General features: G+C 42.1%; 1 protein-coding gene across 6 annotated transcripts in view; it reads right to left on the bottom strand.

Moving 5' to 3' along the window:
• LOC139390606 (prominin-1-A-like) overlaps positions 1–12,635 on the bottom strand; it is a 119,376-nt gene extending 106,741 nt beyond the window's left edge. For all 6 annotated transcript variants that reach the window (XM_071137837.1, XM_071137841.1, XM_071137838.1 and 3 more), the window contains exon 1: positions 12,080–12,635. In XM_071137837.1, coding sequence (XP_070993938.1) covers positions 12,080–12,317 — 238 coding nt within the window. In that variant the 5' untranslated portion in view covers positions 12,318–12,635. The remainder of the gene's footprint in view (positions 1–12,079) is intronic.
• Positions 12,636–13,002: the final 367 nt, after the last annotated feature.

Raw genomic sequence — 13,002 nt, 5'->3', positions numbered from 1 at the left:
TACTTCGGGGATGTTTTTCATCGGCAGGGACTGGAGACTAGTCAGGATTGAGGGAAAGATGAATGGAGCAAAGTACAGAGCGATCCTTGATAAAAACCTGCTGCAGAGTGCTCAGGACCTCAGACAGGGTCGAAGGACCTGATAATGGCGGCGATGAATAGGGCTGCCGTGCTTCGAGCGCTTAGGACATTTTTTGTGTTATTACATACAGCCGGGAAGAACTTTTGGATACCAGAGTGGCGGTAACTATAAGCATTTCGCTACACCCGCAATAACATCTGCTAAGCACATGTACGTATGTGACAAATAAAATGTCATTTAATTTAATTTGAGGTTCACCATCCAACAGGACAACAATCCTAAGCACACAGCCAAGACAACACAGGAGTGGCTTCGGGACGAGTCTCTGAATTTCTTTGAGTGGCCCAGCCAGAGCCTGGACTTGAACCTAATCGAGCATCTCTGGATAGATCTGAAAATAGCTGTGCAGCAACACTCCCCATCCAACCTGACAGAGCTTGAGAGGATATGCAGAGAAGGATGGGAGAAACTCCCCAAATACAGGTGTGTCAAGCTTGTAGCATCATACCCAAGAAGACTCGAGGCTGTAATCGCTGCCAAAGCTGCTACCCCATTTGCAATTAATTTATGTCCAATGCATCATTACAAATAAATGCCATCTGTGCTGTAACACACATAAAGCAAGTAGCTCATGAAAACAAAATGATCACTAATACCTCAATAAAAGTAGAATGAATGTAACGGGCCACCATTTAGGATAGCTCTTCTGTTTGTGCTATATCCAGAGCCCCCTTAGTATTGAGTTGCCTTTAAATATATCACACAAAGCAGTATGGTCCAGACAAGGTAGTCACAAATCAACTTCAAAAGATTTTGGCCTAGGCCAAAAAAACAAATAACTCCAAGGAAACAAATAACTCCAAGCACCTGTCCCAGCCATTGTTGGTGTATGAGTGACTAATTTCCATGCCTCACACTAGTCTATTTTATATCATTTTGTTATCATTAAATTCTTGAGGTTATTTTGTCTTTTGGTTTGGCAGTAGGTTATATCAGGATTGCGGTAAAAACTGTGTTATTTTGATATCAACCATGAACAGAGTGAGTGGGCCATAGTTAGCCTAGTCACTACTGTTGCTACACAATGGAGTAGCAAACACTAAACAACCCATAATGATAGGCTCTGAACGACAGAATAATGTTGATCTATTTGTGCTCACTGCTTATATTACATGGTATGCCATTTGAGCCCAATGTACACAATGTCCAGCTAGCTACTCTTTGTCGTACTCTTTGTCAGTCCATTTCAAGACGTTCGCCTATAGCCTACCTCATATGGGCTAAAAGTACATTAAGTCTATAAACAAAGCCTAAATAATTGAAAACATACAAAGGAAATGACTCAATATGGTGCAGGCGAATGCATAGGCCGACTTAGCTACGTGACAGAGTGGCACTTTGCCACAGGCGTTCAGCTGGCATTATGTTAGGCAAGTAAGACCATGCCCATGGCTGTCTTGGAGCATTACCACACTACGGGCACCACAGTCACTACAGTGACATGACTGTGTGTGACAGGCGCTGATACACACCAGGGAAACTGTGTCATACATCCAGCCAACTCACATTTTCACGTCCTGTTACAGTAACAGTGCGGCTGAGCTCTAGACACAGATATGCTTACATGTCATCGGGTTGATAAGCAAGTGATAGGTGTTCTGATTGCATCCCACTCACTAGGAGTGTTATCTGAACGTGAGAAGCAACCAATTGAAATGGACAGGATGTCATGCTCATTTCACTGTGCACCACAGCGGGAATTTGATGTGCAGTACTCAGGGAGTATATCGCAATTTCAGACCCACAATGCAATGCAACTGGAAAAGGGTCCGTGTTCAGTCAGGGAACAAATCGTGATAGACAATGACACATACTCGTGCTCCGTATGTATGGATGAGTCATAGGCTCATATTTATAGCTTACTGTATACCTTTTTCATTAAACAGTGTGTTATAAAAACTGTTTGTACACTTTTAGTTTAGAGTACATAGCAGGGACATTCAGACACAGCCATGTTGTCCTGAGAGGACCCAGCAGAGCTAAGGAGGGAGACCATTGTGATTAGAAGTGACCCCAGATTGATGCCCACTGCTGATGCCATCCGCGACAAGCTGACCAATCCCTGCCCCATCATCCCACTACTGCCTTTCACATCCACAAAAACATAGGCATAAACATATTCATATCATGATGGACATTTCAGACACAGCACATAACTGACATTTCAGACACAGTGCCACTGCAGAAACATGACATAGGCCTTCTATAGTGTGGCGTATCATGGCTAGGGTCTACTAAAATGTAACACTTTCTCCCTTCATGTGTTAAACAAAGAATCCATCGTGTCCATGAAAACAATGTATTTTAGTACTAGATACACTCAATACTGGGATTGAAAGGAGCTGCGTCTCTCAGCGAAGCACCTGCGGCACAGTGGAAATATGAGTTGCTAAAACCGCAAAAACGCTGCAGTTGCCTCCAAAACCCTGTCTCAGTTCACCCTTTATATCAAATGAGCGCATGCAGACATACAATGCCTTCAGAAAGTATTCACACCCCTCTAAAAACATAATTTGACATTATGGGTTATTGTGTTTAGATCGGTGACACAAAATCTCAATTGAATCCATTTTAAATTCAGGCTGTAACACAATAACATGTGGGGAAAGTCAAGGGGTGTAAATACTTTCTGAATTGACTGTATGAATTGACTGTATGAATTGACTGTATGCAAAATTAGGGAAATTAAAATACATTGCCTGCCGGTGTGTGTGTGTGTGTCTCCCTGGCAACTGTTACCTAGCCTTAACTAATTCCTGTTCCCTCGCCGAATTGCTGTGTCCAGTCCACGGAGTCAATATTACACCTGTCATAGCTACGTCTGGGAGAGGAGATATCAAACATACTTTTCGAATTGTGCTGTTAATGAGAAAACCTTCTATTTGTCACGAGCACTTTCCGACCAGGATTCGCATGGCTTCAGGTAGCATAATCCCCCTAGTCTCATACCAACAGACTCGGAATGACAGTAGAAACGGCATAAGAAGACCTCATTCACATCTTGTCTTAAGTTTTAGAGTGACTTATGTTACAGAACAGTTCTACTAAAATAGGTCAAACGGTTTGAAATGACAGCAAACGGATGACAGAAACTTGACAACATGAATGAGACATTTTCTGTACAGGTTCTGTTGCTGTGTGATTTTGTGTGGGTGATGTGCACGGGTATGGCCATATGTGTCAGATAGCACTATGGTTGCATGAGTGGGTGGAAGTGACAGACAAGGTGACAAATGTTGCTAGATTGCTAATAACAGCTCTCACGGGTTGGCGGGTAGTGGAGGAAAGGTGTTATTAACAACAGAATGGTGACATATCGCAGTTCAGCTGTGTGATGTAGGCTACTCCCATAAATCATAACAAAATGATGGATGTTATGGACATAGGCATTATTGTCCATTATAGTACTCACGGCACCAGTTTGTGATGATGTAACCAAGAGGAAACACTGTGCCATAGACATGATGGTTTAATCTAATGTGCTGGGGACGAGAACACCCTCTAACCACCTCTGCCAGTGTAAGAAGTGTTTCCCTTGTCATTACTTAGGTGTGGTGAGCTCCATCCCAACCAGTGCGTAGAATGGCCTGTCTCCGAGTGCGTACATGTAAGTCGGAATATCTTTAATGATAAGAATCAGTATTGAGAAGACAGAATATAAACAGAGCTTGACCGGTCTTGATTTGCCGGCTCTGGGAGGTCAAAGATCTTTACACACACTAATAGCCTCCAACACAGTGTCTATTGTCCTCGGGTGTGTTCGTGCATTCAATCTGGAATGCCAGAGTGCATTCAGAGCGTTTTGCTCTCGGAGAGTTCAGAGCACACACAAGATGCTCTGGCCGAGGAGTAGGGTTGATCCTAGCGTTCTGACCTAACAACAGTAGTCCCAAGCTAGCAGGCTAATGTTGGCTAGCTTGCTAGTTATTTCAGACACAAATGAGAGAACAACTCACTCTGACCATTTTACTCGCCCTAGCAGAGTAAAGTAGAGTGTTTTTATGTTATCCAGAGCGTTGGTGAACATAACTGTGCTTCTGGCAACAATTTAATTACGATTTTTTTTGCCAACGTTTACTGACGCCGGCCACATTCAATGGGTTTTGAGCGTTCGTAAATCCGTCAGTTATTCTGCACTGTGGCACACGCTAGTGCTCTGGAATCGGAGTAGATAGCCAGACCAAATGTACCAGCTACGTCTATCGACAGTTGTCGCAGTGACATCATGAACATTCTATTGAAATAGTTACTTGCATAGTGGAGTCTTTTGTTAAGAAATGTAGCTAGCTAGCTAAACAATGAACCATAATCCCATCTCATAACGTTACTACCCTGCATGAATCTGCAGGTAGCTAAACAACCAGGTTCAATGTTAGCTAGCTAGATAACATTAGGCTATAACTAGCAATGCAAATGGCTCTGAGATACAAATAATATTACTACACAGATCCTACACATAACGTTAGCTAGCGAGCCAGCCAACTAATGTTAGCTAGATAGCTAAATAGATAGCTAGATAGTTCACTTGAAATGAAAACGACTTTCTGACTAAATTAGAAATGTGTTATATCTGAAAATGTAGCTAGCTTGACTATATTACCCATATACATGGATGGACGCTTCTCCCTCTCTGTCACGGATGCCATGGTTGCCCTTAGTTTGAAGATGTAAACCAGAGACAGGTGTTTTATACAATAGCCGTCTGTGTGTTCTCTTTTCGACACCCTCTGCATATTTGCAATCAAGCAACATAATTTTCTCCATCTCCTTAGGTATCATGCTCTAACTCCACTGGGCATTCAACTGATTTCAAAACTAAGGCCTCCAGAAAGTGGAGAGCAACACCTTTGCTGCTCTACTACGTGATATCTTTCAAAAAAGTTACGTTAGAAAGGATTACATGTTATAGACAGAAGCGTGCTACAAGGCAGACCAATCCGAACTCATCTCTTGGCATTGCTTGCCCATTATCTCAGCCAATCACGGCCCAACTTTTTCATGGCTAAACCAACTAGGCTCGTAATTTAACAATGTTATTCGTATTACAGATGGCATACAAGTTTGTTATTATTAAGGCACATGAAAGTTCACATGTTCCAGAAGGCATTTCTGCTCAAAAATGCATTTTGATAAAAAAATAAAAGTTTATGTCCAAATGGCTCTCCTGTGAAGTAGTGACGTGCGACATACGCCTAGTTTCACCTAGATCTTGAAGGTGAGTGGTCTCATAAAGACATGGACTGGCTGTAACATAATTCTATATCTTACAATTTTCTCATGGATTTTGATGCATGTAACCACTGCTAATACACCACACACTGACGCCTCAGGTGCAGCTGCAAACCGGTATTGGACTGAAAGAGCGGCATAAGTCGTCGGACACCCCGGACAGAGCAAAGGACATCAAAAAGCAAAAGGCAGCATCGCCAGAGACACGATAGTTTATAAATGTAAACCAATCCATACATTTTGAAGTGCAGTACTGAATTTTGAAAAGTTGAGACTTCTTCCACAGCTTTTAGTGTGTGTACTTTTTTGGCTTTTTTTTTATTTTTAAATATTATCATTCCAGAGTTGGAGACCATTTGTTAATTAGGCAGAATAACTTATTGTCGCATGTAATTTCACAGGCTCCGGCCAGTCGGTCAAAATAACTCTCTGCTGAAGAGAAGCAGTGATTTGCGGGTGCAACTGGAGACATGATGTCTGATGTGGAGACAGACCCAGGGGAACCCAACGCATTTTTAATAACCTCCCCTGAGTTTGAGGACCTGATTGTGTCAGCAGACCGGAAAAGGGCCAAGCATGCTTATGGGGAGAAAAGGCGCCGTCAGAACTAAAATCGGAGCCAGCATGCACATCCAGCGCAGACCTACCCAGAACAAATGATTGTGCAATACACCACAGACAGCCTGAACAATTCCTCGGTGTACACATCCCTAAGGAATTAACATGGTCCACACACCCACACAGTTGTGAAGAGGGCACGACAGCACCTCTTCCCCCGCAGGAAGCTGAAAAGATTTGGCACGGGTCAGAAATTGTCAGACTCCAGACACCCAAGCCATAAAGTGCTCTCTCTACTACTGCAAGGCAAGCGGTGCCAGTGCACCAAGTATGGAACCAACAGGACCCTGAACAGCTTCTACCACCAAGCCATAATACTACTAAACAAGACTGCTAAATAGCTAATCAAATGGCTACACGGACAACCTGCATTGACCCTTTTTTGCTCTAACTCTCTTGTACTGACTCTATGCACACACACAGGACACAACACACCTTCACTCACCACATATGCTGCTGCTACTGTCTATTCTCTATCCTCAGTCATTTTGCCCCTATATGTACATAGCTACCTCAATTACCTCGTAACCCTGCACATCGACTTGGTACTGGTTCTCCCTGTATACAGCCATGTTATTTTGGACTTGTTATTGTTCGTTATTCACTGTGTATTTACTCTTTATGTCACTTACATTTTATAACTCTGCATTGTTGTAAAAGGACCTGTATGTAAACATGTCACTGTTAGTCTACACCTGTTTGTGCATCATCTCCCACACATCTATAGTTTGGAAGGGGATCAGCAAGTACGTATTTTTTTTCCACTGTGAGCTTGGATTATTTTCAGACCAATTTGTGTAAATAGCCCTTGGTAAATGTTGGGTCTTTTAAGAAGGACTGGCCTCACCTGTCTTCCCTGACTATTTAAGTCGTAGTGCATCATCTATAGTTTGGAAAGGGATCAACTCTTACAAGAGCAACAAGTACATTTTTGGATTCAATAAGTAGCTGTTGGTATTGTCTTGCTAGGGCAATTGAATTTAAGTGCTGTCTTTTACCTAGTAGTCTATAAGCTGTCTGATTGCTCAGTACGTGTGACTGCCGTTGTGGACTTGGATAAGTTATAGGCCTACTTGTGTAACAGTCTTGCTCATTTGTAGGCGTGTTGTATTGTAGGGAGTGTTTTCTTCAGCTCTGCCAGGCAATCAGCATTCAGTGCTGGGAGGTGTGTCTTCACCTCTACTAGGCATTTAGTGCTAGTACTAAAAGCGTCTGTATTGTTAATTTATCGGTGTTGTTGCCGAAACAAAGACATTCTGCCGAGTTGTTTGAGGAAGGCTCCCACCACACTCTCACTTGAGTATCTTACCTAGTTCTTTTCTGATGATCTCATTTTGCTCTTTTGCAGCTTTGGCAAGTTTGTGTGTTTCCCATCTCAGTTTGCTCCTGGCTGTAACCCTTCCTAATTTAGTGTACCCTGCGCGCACAACCCGTGTGGAATTCCTAGTCTCTGGTAGCGTTTGGAACTCATCTGAGCCTTTTGAGTTCATCTCAGCCCATTTGCTCTTCAGTCCCTTGACTTCTTGGCCGTGGCGGCGACATGGTTTTCCCCAGAGAACACTGCAACTCCAGCTGCTCTCTCGTCATCTGACTATGTGTTCTCTCATAGTCCGAGAGCATCTGGTGGTCGGGATGGTGGCACAGGGCTAGGGCTGGGTGATATGGCCAAAATATTATATCACAGTATTTGAAAAAAAAAATGGACGGTAATGATGGTATTTGACATTATTTTTAGTTTTTGAATAATAAAAGTTGTACATTTGCTTTATGAGTAGTGAGTGATCCTAGGGTGGCAACACATACATTCTAAGTGATTTCAATGAGTCTTTCTCCAATCTGATTGTTTTATACTGTTCAATTCAACTTCAACCTAAACAAATTACAGCACTTTTATCATGTCTGCATTTCCTGCACTCAATCGCAGTGGTGGAAAAAGTACCCAATTGTCAGACTTGAGTAAAAGTCTAAAAGTCTTTCCAGATTAAATCCTGCAGCTAGTGATACCCAGCCACCCAACAACCTGCCCACTCGATCCCATCCCCTCCTCCAGACCACTCTCCTCTTGTGTCACAGAGACTCTATGCTCTACCAAAGCTGGACTCTCTCCTCTGTTCTCATTGACACTCAATTACTCTTCTCCTTCCCCCTCCTGACACTGAGGTGGCGACAAGCATCTCTGCGTGACTGGCAGACATCTCAGCTCGGATGTCGGCCCACCACCTCAAGCTCCACCTCGCACCATCTTCAAGACCCTGGTGCTTGCCTACGGAGCAGCAAGGGGAACTGCACCTCCTTTACCTTCAGGCTCTGCTCAAACCCTACATCCCAACCAGAGCACTTCGTTCCACCACCTCTGGTCTCTTGGCCCGCCGACCCCTGCGGGAGGCCAGCTCCCACTCAGCCCAGTCAAAACTCTTCTCTGTCCAGGCTGGGTGATATGGCCAAAATATCATATCACAGTATTTTTTTAAAATGTGACTTATGTTTTTTAATAATAAAAGTTCTAAATGTGCTTTGAGTAGTGCGTGACCCTACGGTGGCAACACATGCATTTCAATCGGTCTTGGGTCAATGGGTCTTTCTCCATTCTGATTGTTTTTATGTTCAATGAAACTTCAAACTAAAATAATTTCCCGCATTTCCATCAATTTCTGCATTTCCTGCACTCATTTGAGATCATTTACACACTGCCATGTAGGGCTGCACGATTTGAACAAAAAACATGGCCCTATTTTTTTAACAAATGTTGCAATTGCAATTTGACTTGTGATTTAGATCAATACACTTGGGTGAACTGTTGGAATCATGGAAATATCATATTTATTCATAGTTCGAATATAAATAATAGTGGGCACTTTGAATAAAGTTTGACATGACAACGAATTAAAATTCCAGGGAGTTATTGTTACAGGGTACGAACCAAAGTCATGGCCAGTTTTTCCTAGGGGACCCTATAATCTTTGGCTACATTAAATGTTTCTTCATGCAGCAAACATATTCATGCTTTGCTAATTCCTATTTGATTTAGCAGATACTGTTGAACGATCAACATGCAGTTTTAGGCTTACACCTGCACTGATATCAGGCTATATTAGCTAGCTACATTTGCTCTGACTCAGTACATGTATTAGCTAGCTAGCTAGCCAGCTAACTAGTGATTAGCATTAACGGGTAACACAATTTAGCTAAAACATGCTAAGAAAAGACAAACTAGCTGATTTCAGATGTAAGAAACAAACTAATAGTGTAATTATAGAATGCTAGTGGATTTATATTAAGAAGTGGAAACAACATCGTCATCAACATCGTTGCATGCGCTGCATTGACCATGCAGACTGAACGCAAGTGTCTTGTGGTCAAGCAACAACAAATGCGCTCCTTGAGTGACAGGGGATGGGGCTAGGTCTGTGTGAAAAACAGCATGGAGAGAGGAAAGGGGGATACCTAGTCAGTTGTATATATTAAATGTATCTTCCGCATTTAACCCAACCCCTCTGAATCAGAAAGGTGTGGGGAGCTGCTTTAATCGGGATGACTCAAGTAGCGGTGTAAACTATAAAAATCGACGTTACAACACGGCATATCACATTTAACAAACCAACCATTCAAATAAAACCCAAACCGGTCCATACATCAATACCATGACTCTTTCGCCCCCCCGTTCCCATGTGGCGTTTCCTACTAGCACTGACTTTGCTGATAAATAATTTGTTGGGGGGAGAATGTACATGATACGATTGTGATGTGTTGTTGTCTCGCCTAGCTATCTTAAGATGAAGGCACTAATTGTAAGTCGCTCTGCATGAGAGCGTCTTTGAAATGACAAAAATATTAAAATGTATAAGACGCAAATACGAAGTATTTGACCAAATACTTTTCACAAAATCTTCACAGCTGCTTCTCAACTTTTTGTATCCCCAACTCACCCACCGTTACATACTGTGTACACACACACAGAACAATACCATGTTGTTTTCACAGTGCTTTATAACTTTTTTTAAAATATATAAATGTCTTGATATTGTGTATTTTATACTATGAATGTGTGTTGATTGCACTGTTAGAGCTGGCAATTTTTTTGTTTTGTTATTTCATTACTTATTTTTTTGGCAGGGGGTTTGGGAATATTTTTTTGTTTATTTATGCGTAATGTTGTACACTTGACATTTTTTTACTTCATTAGATGTTGTATTTTATAATTTGCTTGACTTTTGAACACGTGTTCTTTTTGGGGTTGGGGGGCAATGCAGTGCAAATGTATATGACTTGTTTATTTATTTAACTGATTTCATTACCTATTTTTTGGGCAATGGTGAGGTGTGAGTGTCAGGATAACTTACTGGCATGTATCAGGCTGGACACATTGGCAGTCAGGATCTCTAGTATCCACCGAGTGCTGTTAACATCCCATGGTTCCTCTTATCCCATTGTCGGTGGAAAAACTAGCTTTTGTGTGTTCAGAGATAAAACACTTACGTTCTTCCGACTGTCATGGAAGTGGCTAGATTATTCAGAGGTGTAAGGATAATTAGAAGTCTGAATTAGGGATTTTGGTGCAGTGCATCTACCTGTAGTTCTGTTGCCTCCCACCTGAACTAATTATTTGGCCTCTATTGGTTTCAAATGGGATATTTTGGGAGTTTACAGTCCTGATTGTTGGTTTGGGGGCAGTGGTGCACCAATAAATGAATCTAGGGGAACAGGTATATCATACATTTTATATGATTGCATTAAGAAATCAGAAATCAAGATACATTTTTCTTCGAAAATTGTCCACTGCCACACTATGTATGATGATTTACGGCAGTCACAACAGTGTTATGGGGAAGCATTAGGGGCTGGTACAGCCTGTCCCTTCCAATCAAAATAGGCCTGACAGATCACTGGATTATCATGCTAAATCTCCATGTGTGCATTTTTATGTCCCAGTTAATTGGCAGACATGTGACTGTACAGCTGAGGCTATCTGGTTTCAATTAAGCATAGGATTAATTTGAAATAATAATGAAACCCCCTACAGTAATATGGATGGATGTCTAAAATATATTGCCTAATAATAATAATAATTGTCTAATAATGGTCATATAATTAATTTCGGTGTTCATTTTTTTTTTTTTTTTTTTTTTTTTTGCATTCATGGAACATTTTTAAGACACTGTCCAGAAGAATTCCTATAGACAGTTCATACAATACAAACCCCACTATCTCTAACATGGGATTTCAACTTTACCTATAGATGTGTAATAGAACCCAACAAAGACATCCAATGAACAAATTGAACATCCATTGTGTAAGTGAGTTTGAGCCATATATCAACGAATGCCTCTGACAACCCTTGAAACTAAAAGCACAGCAACATATGGCATTCCAGATTATGGGATTACCTAGTTAAATCTGTGACACAGGGAGACACTCCTAATCTCCAGATTTACTAAATGATTATGAACACTGAGATGGGGTAGTATTGCCTACCAACCCCCTCAATTCAAGTGACCACGCAATACTTACTTTAAAGACACCTTATTTGAGTTATATGGAAAGTTAGGCCTAATTGCATTAAATTGGACCAACGGTCCATCGTCCAACCCATTCCATCCCCATTGGGTCTTGGCATTTTCTCGTGAATTGTGTGCCCAGACTATTTAGTGACCAGTGACCACATGATGCAAAGTCAGTAAGGGTCGGTTTAATTGTAATTATGTTGACACCGGCAGGCAGCACACTGTAGGCAAAATACTCTTAAAGCACAACAAGAATGTAGAAATATGATGCAAATAAACACAATTTTACGCATTGGATCGGCATGTTTTGCGTAAACCTGTGTGACATATTCACAGCTGCCAAATAAAAGATAAAGCCCTTCCTGCGATGATTTGAACATCTCTGCACGCATGTGTCATAGCAAATAACTTATCTTGCCATTGGCAAACTTTGTAAACGACAATGACGGCGCTGACGCTAAACGAGGACGAAGTGCCTCACTGTGCGGCACTTATAATGAGTTGAAGCTAGATGGCTTGTTACCTACGGTGTATTCTTATGAAATGTTATTGGACAGCATCAATGGGCATCAAAACAACATTGCACTTACCTTCCGGGAACGGGTTGGGCTGCACAACATATAGGAAAGCGTGCACCATGTGGAACAGTAACCCTATTACTCCAGGTTCGTAATAGGCGAGGGTTTGGTAAACTCCCTGAGGCACATAGCCAAAATCCAACTTTCCCGACGGTGGCAGACTTCGGCGCTCTGGCTCCGTTTCTTCTTGCTGGAGTTCACCAGACGTTAATAGTCCCCAAAAGAGGAGAAGAATACCGGTTTTCCACATCGTCCCAAGACACTGTCAAGCTCAATGTACAGGGGTTAAAATAGGCTACAACGAGGGAGATGGTACAAAAATGTCGCTACGTCCGTATCTCTACTAAAATGTGGAAATAAAAGGGAAGGGTTGAGCAGTGGGACTGCAGGTTTTAAGTCCTGCTGTCCGGGGAAGGATTCGTGATTATCATCGTTCCCACGGTCAGTGGCTCCTCATATGGACGCAAACCGGGTGTTTCTTTTCTCCGGTCCTCCAACCGCTCAGTTCCTCAGAGATGATATCAGACCGACTGTCAAATTGGCTGGAGCATCTGTGCAGTGTGCTAGAGGAACGGGAAGGTTTGGATGGCTGCGCGAGAGAATGCGTGCGCATTCACTCTACTGGCTGTGGGAGGCTCGGGCAGGGGCGGACTGGAACAATAATTCGGCCTTGGCATTTCATCCACACTAGCCCATATCAATGCGCATGCCGCCAAACCCAGTGACTGGCGAGTGATGCTCCTCCTCATCTTTTTTAACCAATTCATGTTTAAAACAAATACAATATGTAAAAACACCACTGGGTTGTTCCACCTCAAAAAGCACAAAAAATAGGATTTTGACACCCACCATCTCAGATTGTTCTGAAATTGTTTATGTTGTTAGTAGCAGATACAATTAGCATTCCTGAAACATTATTTTGTTGAAATATAATT

The sequence above is a fragment of the Oncorhynchus clarkii genome, chromosome 31, assembly GCF_045791955.1.
Source record: "Oncorhynchus clarkii lewisi isolate Uvic-CL-2024 chromosome 31, UVic_Ocla_1.0, whole genome shotgun sequence".
NCBI lineage: Eukaryota > Metazoa > Chordata > Actinopteri > Salmoniformes > Salmonidae > Oncorhynchus > Oncorhynchus clarkii.
This window is presented reverse-complemented; position numbering and strand designations above follow the sequence as displayed.